Source organism: Amblyomma mixtum, chromosome 6 (genome assembly GCF_055824585.1).
Source record: "Amblyomma mixtum isolate Tamu chromosome 6, ASM5582458v1, whole genome shotgun sequence".
Lineage (NCBI taxonomy): Eukaryota > Metazoa > Arthropoda > Arachnida > Ixodida > Ixodidae > Amblyomma > Amblyomma mixtum.
The window spans coordinates 93502986-93514353 of record NC_143017.1 but is presented as its reverse complement, the minus strand read 5'-3'; the positions used below and the strand labels follow the sequence as shown (position 1 = coordinate 93514353).

Genomic DNA, 11368 nt, shown 5'->3' with positions numbered 1-11368 from the left:
GATTGCGTAATGCTGTCGAGCAGTAGCCAGCGAAGCTGATCTGTTTGCTCCGCCACAGATTTGAATCCCAGTCGCGGCAATATTTATTTTTAATTATTCAAAGCGAGGGCTTTCTTACTGGAGCTACTTAGAGAGTGCGTTAGGAATAGCTAAGATTCAAAGACCTAACAGCCAATGGAGCGCGCCTTCTAACCACAGATTTGCTGATGTGAGCATGAAAAATAATTGAGGCGAGAAATATTGCACGGATTTGAGGACTTAAAACGCGCAAAGTGCAAATGTGTTCCTAAAAATCGAGATAGAAAGCCCACCGCCATGTTTAACAGCCCGGAAAGGAGACAGGGATAAGAATTTACAATTGGTAGTGAGGCACTCGTGTGTTCTAAGAGAGTGCATCTATATAAGGCTAGGGATGAGTGCGCATCCCGACGATGAGACGGAGTGGGGAATACACAGCGGGCACTCTGAGGTCAAAAAAGAGCACTTACCAACATCCGTCAAGAGAAAAGAAGAAAGTGTGTCCTACCTGTACTCGTCCATCGGTCCTGGGTTTGAAGGCTTACAAAGAGGCTTGAAATTAAATTGAGGGCAATGCCCAAAGGTGTGAAAAGGAAAATGATCGGGGGGTTTTAGAGTGGCAGGGAGAGAGCTGCGTGGATTATGCAGTAAACATGAGTAAATTGTATACAATGTAAAATCAAGACGAGAATATCGACTTCGACGGAACAAGGAATCAATAGAATAGGTAACTGATGGTCTGTTGGGTAACAGGGTAGGTTGTAAGGGAAGGAAGGCCTAACAAGTGACGGCAGAGACTAAGAATGTGGAGAGAGCAAATTGAGAAATTTGTAGGAATAGAGCGACCATGCGTGCTGCAGGAGAGGGCTATCTGGAGGCCGATGGAAGATGCCTTTTTTCCTCCAGTGGACACCAGCTGACTGATGTGATGATGACAGTGAATGTGTACGTGTATGCGTGTGTGTTCGAGACGATTACAGGCACGCTACAAAAATAGAAGATTGGGCGATTTATAGCTTATCATTCTTAAAACAGCGCGAACACGACAAGGGAGTACGAAGAGAAGCAAGCACAGGCGATTGAGCGCCCTTGTGTCCGTGTCTTAAAGAGTTGTACAACCAAATTTCAGCTTTGTGGAAGAACACAATCTTAGAGTTAAAAGCAGCCGCCGGCTTCTCTCAGCACTTCTATACCAATTCAATATGCCCTAAGTACGTGGAATAAACCAAATAAGAACTAATGACAATCTATAGAATTCAGTCTAGGGCACACAACGAAGATACTGAAAGAATTCGCTTCCGTAATCATTATGTACACGTAAACGCATGCAACTTTAAATCGAGCACAATTAAATGAACAGAGGTTGCAGCCATGACCAACGTGCAGCAGCCAATAGTGCCTGGCATTGTAGTATACACGCACCTATCAAATAAATATTCTATGCACGCCAAAGATTGTCGAAACGCGCCAATTTGTCAAGAACCGCCTACCCCGTCGCCACTTCTTCATGGCTTCCCTTGTAAATGCTGCGTAGGCGATGCAGTACACTTGGTAGAACGCGCAACACGTTGCTGAGCTGCAGCAACCACAAAACAACTGGGGCATAAAGTTCTAGCTATATCGACACATGATAAGATATAGTGCAGGAAGGGGAGACCAGTGGCTAACTTTCGCTCGCCCACCTGTGTAGCGACACGCACTCAAACACGCCGTTCTCGGGGGAGTTGTGGCGCGGCCGGGAGAGCCACCTTTGCTTATCTCGCCTTCGCGGAGTGGGCCGAGCTCTTTGTCCGCCATCGAGTGGCCTCGTCGAACAAGGGCGCACTAACGAAGACTGCTGGCCAGGCGCACGGTATATAAGCCACTGCCGGCGCTCCATCTCGCAACCAGACGACGAGCGGAGCTGTCCATCTGGCGATAGGAGGATGGCCGCAAACCTAGGTAGACTCCTGGTGTCAGGTAAGAGCTAAGGGTGCGCCCTATTTCTCCGATATCCTTCGTGTGGTGCGCCAGAAACATGCGTTCTAGTTAGGACAGTCAATGCGATACTTGATGTATCGCCCTTGAGGCCTTATTTTCGACCATTTTGAATCAAATTAAATTAGCGCGCTGTGGGAAGGGGAATGATAGGGCTAGTGATAGGAGACAGGAAGACAGCATGTTAGGTTAGGAAACACCAGCTAATAGTATCCTTAGGTTTGGTTTATGGAGTTTAACGTCCTAAAGCGACGCAGGCTATGAAAGACGCCGTTGTGAAGGGCTCCGGAAATTTCGACCGCCTGGGGTTCTTTAACGTGCACTGACATCGCACAGTACACAGGCGTCTTGAATTTCGCCTCCATCGAAATTCGCCCGCCGCGGTCTGGATCGAATCCGCGTCCTTCGGGTCAGCAGCCGTGCGCCATAACCACTGAGCCACCGCGGTGCCGTAGTTAATAGTATCCGCATAAAGTTCAAGAAAAAATGCGCAAGCACAGCGGACGCAGGGCAGAAAGCAGGCAGTAGCTGGGCCCTTTGGGTAACGAAATGGATACCAAGGCAAGGAGAGCATATCAAGAAGCGGCAAAGCATGGCAGCCGAATGAGATCCAGAGGTATAAGAGGAAACACAAGATGGGCGCAGCTGGCCTAGCACACAAATAATTCTAGAGGTCTTTGTCCTGCTGCGGATGTAGTTTGACTCTGAAACGAAGATAATGCCGTTAATTAAAGAGAGAATATATCGTCTCCCGCACCTTGGCTCCATCTGCACTATGCTTGGAAGCATATTTCTGTATCTATGCAGTCGTATACCAGTGCGAGGCGTCGGCTTCCACAAAAATGCCGTTGTGACCCGCTCAACAGACTATAATTCCAATCTAGGAGCTGAGCACTCGCTCCTAAAGCTCCAACTCAGGGAACTTTCAAAGCTGTTCCCTTCTGTATTACTATGTATTCTAAGCTGAAAGGTATAACAGTAAGCTGCAGTCAGATGTGCAGTCTTTTTATTTGGGCACTCCATAAAGTCAACCTAGAAATATTATTTCATCTTCGCTCCTTTTTGCCGAAGTGACGGCTGAGTCAGAAAACGCATTGGAGTTCAAAGGAGATCAAAAATCTACAGAGAATATCTACTACATTCGAATCGGAGCGAAAGCACGGATTTGTGCTGCGTAGAAGACGACGGTGAGCAGGCAGTGCCGCGGGACGGCGCAGATGGAAGTTGATGAAGACGACGCTCAGCGCGAGAGGGTGGTGCAGTTTAACACGAGGCGCATTGGCGGAGCCTATAGTTTTCTCGCTGAGCGGCCCTTAAAGGAGATCTGTTCGCGCATACGCGGGTTCGACTCCCAGTCATGGATATTGATTCAGTTTATTTTTCTCTTTTCCGTGGTTTGACTTCTAACTCAGCTGAAGGTCAAATTTGCACGGTCCGCAATTGAAGCCCGAGGTCCCGTGGTGAAGCTTTGACTTCAAAATTTAGAGACGGACACATTCGCCAGGATAACGCAACGTTACTGCTGAGAGGAGTATTTCTATATTTTCTGTCGAAGGTCAATTCCTCTATTATTAGCGCTAATAGTAGCAGCCGTGCGTTGCTTCATCTCGGATTTGATCATGGCCGGCTCATTAAGTCCATAATAATTTGAGAAGTTAATGGCCGGGGACGACAAGTATGGATCTGCCTGCAGACCCTACCTGCAGGCTTCGCAGAGCAGCGTGGAATGAACGCTGGTATATTTTTGCTATGTTCGGAACCAGGAATGTACCTTAGAGGTCAGACTGTGATTTCTGGAGCACTTGTCAGAGTTTTATAAACGGTCCAACATAAAAGTGGTCTCTGGTGGATATTCTCTTTACTTTTACATGCTTTGGAAAATCTAGCGAATTCTTCCGACAGGAAGCAACGCTGAAATCTTTAGGTACTGTATGTTTTCATGAATCGTTTTCAGAGGTAGTGAGGGTCAATCTTTTATCGCCTCCAAGCTGTACCCGTGGGTTGGTGGTACTGGCGCTGAGGCAGGCTAGTAAGAGGTAGGTTCCGTCCCAGGCTAGAGTATTTCCACATGCGCGCTACCGGAGAGGAAAATGTTTTATGAGGTTTAATGTCCCTAAGCGACTCAAGCTATAGGGGACGTCGTAGTAGAGAGCTCCACATAAAGTCGACCACATGGGGTTCTTCAACATGCACTGACGTCACGCATCACAGGGGCCCCTAGCATTTCTCCTCCAATGTATAGGGACCGCCGAGGCCGGTATTGAGCGCGCATCGTTCGGGTCAGTAGTCGATCGCCATAACCACTTCGCCATCGCCGCGGCTGGAGAGAAAAAAAGAGTGACCACGTTTTGAATGTACACTAAAAAGCGTTCTGGAAAAATTCGTTCTCCATTTTTTTTTCTTGGATATCCGTGAATGAACAGTTTCAATCGAAGACAACTAAGCCGGAAATTAAAACCACGGGGAAAAAAATGATATGCGTGGACTATTTGCTTTCCCGAGACTCAAACTCATCACTCCGCAATGGCCAATGAACATATTGTAATCCTTGAAGACACCCAAATTTTTTATTACTCTTCGTGAACATGATGTGAGTAATTGTGGTTCCAGAAAACATACAAACGAAATAAGAAGCGGACTATGTTTTCTCTTCCTCTGCTGCGTAAGGGGGGACGCACCCGATCGTCTGCTCCGGTCAGGCGCACCACTCGGCGTGTCACTCCGCCGAGTGCTGAGTAATACATGTATATATTCAGTATTTCTTTGAGACTGGTCCTCAGAAAATTTTTCATTCACTTTTGCTAACCCATCCTTTCCAATTGCGATAACCAAGAGAATGGCAGGGGCCTAACGACACGAAAATGCGTCATGAATCTAGAACCTATATTCTGCACTTTCGATGCGAATTACCCAGCGGCGTGCGTTTCAAACATATGATAATAGGTTGCAAATAACCACCCATTCTCTGTGAAGACTGGCTCTCCTTTGAAATAGAAATGAGCACTTGCATGAAAATGTGACCATGTTTTTTAAGTTTTCTTCCACGACACAGACATGGACACGCCTGGTTTATTGGATGTGCAGCTCTTGTTCAAAAGCGCCTGCGACAGTTGTAGCTCCCTTAAGGTAGACAGACGAATGCGATCATATTTTTGGACGTTAAGAGACTCTACTCTCTTTATCCTATTTACGCTTTATCGCCTTCTAAAGCTAGATGGCTAAGAAAAGACCGGCATTAAAGCGCATCTTCTTCTTGGGTGTTGTGTTATATATAGGATGCCTGTAGGGAGGTCAAGGACAGCATGATTCATTTCGGAATACAAAAAAACAAAAACTAATGTTTTCCAGAACCAGTGAGCCCGCTGGCGCAAGTATGCAGCGTGTAGCAGAATATTTAACAAAAGGAAAAAAAAAACCTTCTGTTCTAAACACGACGTTCGCGAACCTTTTGGCTTTAACCCAAAGTTAAGATGGACAGATAAAGTGTACACTCGCCGTCAAAAGTAAAGGGAAGGCAACTTTGTCAAAAAAATTTAATTTCTTCAAATCTAAAGCATAATGGTCCATGTTTGTTGGTGCACAGAGCAATTCGCACAATCACAATTGGGCTGCACATATGTATTCACGGATGCATGAATTGGGGGCGCAATGATTAAATTTTTTCGTTAATATTGCCTTCCATTTTTAGTTCTGACGGCACCTGGACATTCTTTGTCCAGGCTACTCAGTACACGCTTATTACAGGTGCGTGATAATATTTACCATCACCATTGTATTTGATGGGAATATCTACAATCTTTTTTTTCACCACTAGTTTTAATAAATTGACGCACTTCTGCTAGTCTGACGACTTGCATCAGAGGTCGTAGGCCTAGTCATGCCTGCCACTTTTTGGCCAGGCTTCCTCTTTTTTTTCTGAAGAGTATAAACACCAAATGCAAACCAAAAACTATGCTTCGGTTCCAATTTACGACGGTTATATGACCCCGAAGGATATACTTTGCGGATAACATTTAAAATGCTGCAGCAACCTCGGCATGCAGAGCGTAGCGCCGGTACACTTAATTATTTAATCGTCAGTTTCGCACCAGCCTGAAAGAAACTCGGAGCATGTTTGCAAGTTTAGTTAAGCACCCCTAATTCAGAGAAGCTAAAAAGTGACAGTATACCATGTGGTGCTCTACAAGAAATATGCAGGACGTGTGCTTTTAATGGCGCGCTGCGTGCAGTTGACTCGATGCGCGCATTATGCAATATAACGGATTTGTTGTTAGGAGTTTATTCTCTCATATGTTTTGAGTACCAAACCTCCCACTTGCATGAACAGGCCCCCCAACTTCACACGATCACAGGTTGAACATTCTCCGTATCTATCAATTGAGCACAAAGCGGTGGTTCGGGTGCGGGACGGGTAGCGATGGAAAAGCAACCGCGGAGAAAAGTTTCCCCAACGCAGCCGTTAAACGCTTACCTGTCTTAGAACTGCACTACCCACATTACGCTTTCAAAAAGGTTAAAAGGCGAGGAGTAGGGGTGATAGAAGAGCTAGCTGTCTCCTGTTTCCCGTGCGGACCCTTTGTCGCCTCAGCACGTATGCCACTGCACGGTACTTGTCGAGCCAGATTTCCGCGGCTTCACTCGATGCTTATCGCCTGAAAGGTATACGCGGCCGATGTTATTTCCTGGCAACGAGAGCAAGCAATATCCGGTGCCGCGGCAACGAGACGCGAACACATGCCTTCGTGAATACGACGCCCTTTCTAGCCGCTGAGCAGTATCTGTGGATGTTTGCAAGCTGAGTCCTTTCTTGCCTCTGGGGTGAATGGGGGACAAGCTTGGCCCCCGGAAAAGAAATCAAATCATTCGAGTCACCTTAGTGTAGCTGACACGATTCAAAGGCCCATTTTGTAGGCTCAAATGAGAAGGTTGGTTGAGGCGTTGAGGTGATGTACGTGACTAGGAAATAATTTAACTGGAGGCGAATTCTAGAGGCCCGTGTACAGTGCGATGTCAGTGCACGTTAAAGAGTCCCAAGTGGTCTAAATTTCCGGAGCCCTTCACCACGGCGTCCCTCATAACCTGAGTCGCTTTGGGACGTTGAACCCCATAAAACCAAACCAAACCGAAATAATTTAACTACTGATGTCGAGGTTTTTAGCCACAACGAAGATAGAAACGCGTCGAGCACTTTGTTTTATACTTTTAAATCACTTGTAACTGACTTCAGGTCAGAGGCGTACGCATGGTTTAGCTAAGCCTTTTTTACTGCTCAAATCTGTCAAATAGCTTCCTTAATGCGCGCCCTTAGTATTTTCGTATATTCGAAGGTGATTGCATGGTACCAGCCGCAGGCTGAAAAATAATCACAAAACGTGCAAAACCACTCTAATAACTAGAACATCAAGAAAGATTTACATAATTTCCGGCTCGTGCAACACATGTTAAAAAAAACTAAACTGATTGACTGTCTGATTTCATTGATTGATTGATCGATCGATTGATTGATTGATTGATTGATTGATTGATTGATTGATTGATTGATTGATTGATTGATTGATTGATTGATTGATTGATTGATTGATTGATTGATTGATTGATTGATTGATTGATTGATTGATTGAGGTCGTTTTTCACATTTTCGGAGAGGAACAGTAAAAAGGTAAAAGGGTTATAGTTACCACGGTGAGTTCGTAGTCATGTTAAAGACTATTACATATCATTAAAAATTATGAAAAAGTTTCCTACAGCGCAAGTAATCCGGATATTTTTTCCGCTCAAAACCGGGACTGAAAACTTGAGTACCTATGGCGCCTAATTCGAACTGCTTGCGCTATTGCACCATGGAATGCACTTCAGTTTTCTTTATTGCTTAATGTAAGAAAAATATATTGTCATCGACAGCTACGTGGGTGTTATTTTTTCGAATCACGAAGTAAACGAAAATGCGTGCGACGGTGCAGTAGACAAAACCGTTTAAATTTGGCTGCTTAAGCATCCAAACACTTGACAAATGGTCCTAACGTTTGCACTGAACTTTCTGCGAGCCTCAAATCTTTTAGTTTTGGTTTTGTGGGGAAGAAAATCCTGGGTTTCCTCACGCTGTCGCACTTCAGATTGAGGCTTCTTTTCCGTTTTTAAAAAAAAACTAATACGCCATCGCCTTGTACATGGTTACGATCTCGCAATAAAGTTCTCGCTTAGACTTTCGGTATAGTTTTCTTTGTCGCCGTGTGCCGATACCCCTAGCGATGCTTATTTCATCTGTTATGAAACTAAAATTCGAGGTTTATTCAGCTTAAAAATTAGCTCCTTAGGATTTCGACGAAGTTCACAACTAGCATCTAACAAGACAGGACTATAGCTCTACGACGGCAGTGAGTTTTCAGTGACGTATAGGGTGGAGGTACTGTGTGGGGTGAACGACCAATATAATTATACAGACCGATAGCTCAGGAGAATGTACGCCTGACAGCAGTGACCACAAGATTTTACACTATACTGAAACACGCATCGGCTGTGTAAAGAACAACATATTTTTGTGACTCATTAGTTGTTATTGTTTCGTATTCATTCGTGCAATCGGATTAATTAATGGATTCCAACGGACGAAGAAACATTCTTCTCTATGACGCCCACAGTAATGGAAAGCTGTGGGACCGATTTCGACCACGAGGTGTACTTTGCAGGGCTCCCATGTGTACGCAGCCGTTTTCTTTTGCATCTAGCCTAAATTTAAATCCGGTCGCCGTGGTCGATATTGAACCCATGAAAATGTTCTCATCGTAGGCTGGCATATGACTAATTTCGCATTGCATACGCGAGGGCGCGGTGGACGTTATAAGTTACAGCCGGTACTATCCCTGTTAAATAAAGTCAATTGCTAGAAGTGCTCTTTCACACGTTGCATAATCACCCAGGAAAGTTTTAGCTGCTTTCTTCACCCTTTCAATGAGTAGTCTAGATCACTGTCATGAAAGTATCTGGAAGAAACCGGGGTGCCTCCATCTAACTTCCCCATGACAGTGTTTATGGCAGTTAGTTCGAACTATAGTGGCACCGATTTCAAAACCGGGTCGAGCTAAACTGGGGCATCTTGAATCGTCCTCGGGTATGAACGCGACACCGTCAGAGCTGACGATCGGAGGAGAAGTCGCGTGCGTCGTCGTGTTAACTCAGGATTGGTCGGAAAAGGTCGTGACGTCACACCCCAGTCAACCAATGAGAGCGAGGTATGACTTCAGACACGAACGGTCGAGGTGTTAGCGGGGCACCAGCTGCGCAGCAGTCAGAGCGTGGGGAAACTTCCCACTGCTTTGTATTTGTCGCATCAAGTCATGTGACATGGTGCATGACGTGGCTGGGGGTTAAAAGAGCGGCGAAGGATCTCTTCTCAAAAACATAGAGGATGCGAAACGGATGTGTGCGTGCGATAATGGTGCTTGGGGAGTCGCGACGGAAGTGGGCTGCGACTTCTAACGATGTCGCGTTCAGCTTCCTAATGATGAGCTGCGCAAGTGTTTCAAACTGTCTGTGCTCCGCATTTACAGCGTCGTGCGCCATGCTGCTGCTCCTGAGCGCACTGGTGCCCGGAAGGGAAGCCTCTCGCGCCTGCAACGCCTGCGGACCGGAGTGCGTTACTGCGTGCGGAACGGCCATGTTCCGGGCCTGCTGCTTCAACTACAACCGCAAGCGGAGCGCACCCTCGGCAGGAGCCGCGGCCTCTGGCTCCGGCTCCGAGCTCCGTGACATGGCGGCCTCTGGTGGCGGGTCAAGCAACCTCGACTCGGCCGACAGCGCCACCTTTGAAGGGCGAGGGGAAGCCGATGGCGCGGCGGCCGGCAACGGTATTCGCCAGGACGCGTGGGCACTCTTTTGGATGCTGCCCGCGCGGCAGCGACAGGCAGCGCTCTTCTAGAGAACTCCTTGAGTGAATAAACAAGATTGCGATGGAGCGTATCTCATTTATTTCACTGTTACTGACCTTATTGGAAGCTTTGCAATTTATCATTAAAAGGAGTGCAGCGAGAAGAGGAGATGGCGAAATGACGAACACTGTGTTACGTTGCAGGCGGGCAGGGCGAAGAGACCGAAAACATCATTTATTAAACACCAATTACGGCTCCAAATTCAGTATTGCCTGAGTTGATCTAGGGATGACCCTGTTTCCAATGACGTAAGACAGATTCGACATGGGATCGTGATAGAGTTCGTATGGATGGTCTGAACACACGGGAGGTTTTCAAAGCTATGACCGTTATCAATTATCATGTCTAGCTTTCTCGCGCAAAAATTTTGAAAATTGGAAAATTTTAAGAGACTGTTACGGAAATATTGAAGGTGATGGTCCATTATTCTGATATGTAGCAAATTTTTTTTCAAGTCCTTCCATCGATAGCATCGCACACTTAAGACTGGTATAGAAAAACCAATGGGGAATGCTTTTGATGATAATAAAAATGTAAATCGAAAAAAAAATAGAAGACTGCCATCGGGTGATCTGCGGTTATATTGATTGTTATGTGAGCTATTACAATATATGAAAAAAAATTGCATTCGAAAACGGTTTCTCACCCAAAAATGCCTTTGTCCAGAATTGCTGGGTATGGCTGTATAGTGTCCCAGTATGTCATCCGGTAATGCACAGGAGAGTTTGTTTGCTTAGTAAATGGCAGAGATAGAGAATACCGATGACTTCATTCAACTAGGGGTGTAAGTCACATTTTTGGCAGAAAATAAAACAAATCATAGCAGTATCATTACGCAAGCTATTAAATTTATTCTGATTTTATTGGGCACTCCTATAATTGATTACAAAATAGAATCATATTTTAGCAGAAAATATGATATTCCGCATGCAGAAACATCATAAAAACGAGATTCGTGAAAGTTCTTACGGAATGCGAATTAACGAACTTACAAACCAAGAAATCAAACAGCAAAACACTCATAGCAAGGAAAGGCACACTCAAAGTAAAAACAACCAAGAAGGTTAATAAAAAATCAGGCGTCAAATTTTAGTTAAAATTGAAAAATTGGGGCTTGGGCGCGACATGTAACGCAAAGACCGGGTAACCGATAGTTCCTTAGGGTGGCATAATGAATTCCAAAGCAATAAATGAGAGTAGTAATGCGCTCAGAGAAAATTACCACCGGCACAGAATATCGGCAGGTGTAGCAATGAGAAAAATATCTAAGAAATGAAGAAAATCAAAAAATTTGTGTTGAATGCGATTTTGCTCGTGCAAGCCATACGCAGCAGGTGTTAAAAAGGCCTGCATTGTTACATTCTTATTTTACCAGGGGCATTATGCAATGCTTTATTTTTTCTCCAGGTGCAGCGTCTTCGAAGATTCAATTTTTTTTTTATATATAG

General features: G+C 45.2%; 1 protein-coding gene across 1 annotated transcript; it reads left to right on the top strand.

The window, feature by feature from the left end:
- Window positions 1–1769: 1769 nt before the first annotated feature.
- Trissin (trissin) lies at window positions 1770–9946 on the top strand. Its single transcript, XM_089550551.1, has 2 exons — window positions 1770–1977; window positions 9543–9946. The coding sequence occupies exons 1-2, from the start codon at window positions 1944–1946 to the stop codon at window positions 9908–9910; spliced, it is 402 nt and encodes a 133-aa protein (XP_089406677.1). The 5' UTR covers window positions 1770–1943; the 3' UTR covers window positions 9911–9946.
- The last annotated feature ends 1422 nt before the right edge of the window (window positions 9947–11368 follow it).

Bases quoted from the DNA above. Each gene is read 5' to 3' on its own strand.
- Trissin (XM_089550551.1), top strand. From the start codon at position 1,944: ATGGCCGCAAACCTAGGTAGACTCCTGGTGTCAG. The intron at 1,978-9,542 runs GTAAGAGCTAAG...CCGCATTTACAG, and splicing joins AGGTAGACTCCTGGTGTCAG to CGTCGTGCGCCATGCTGCTG.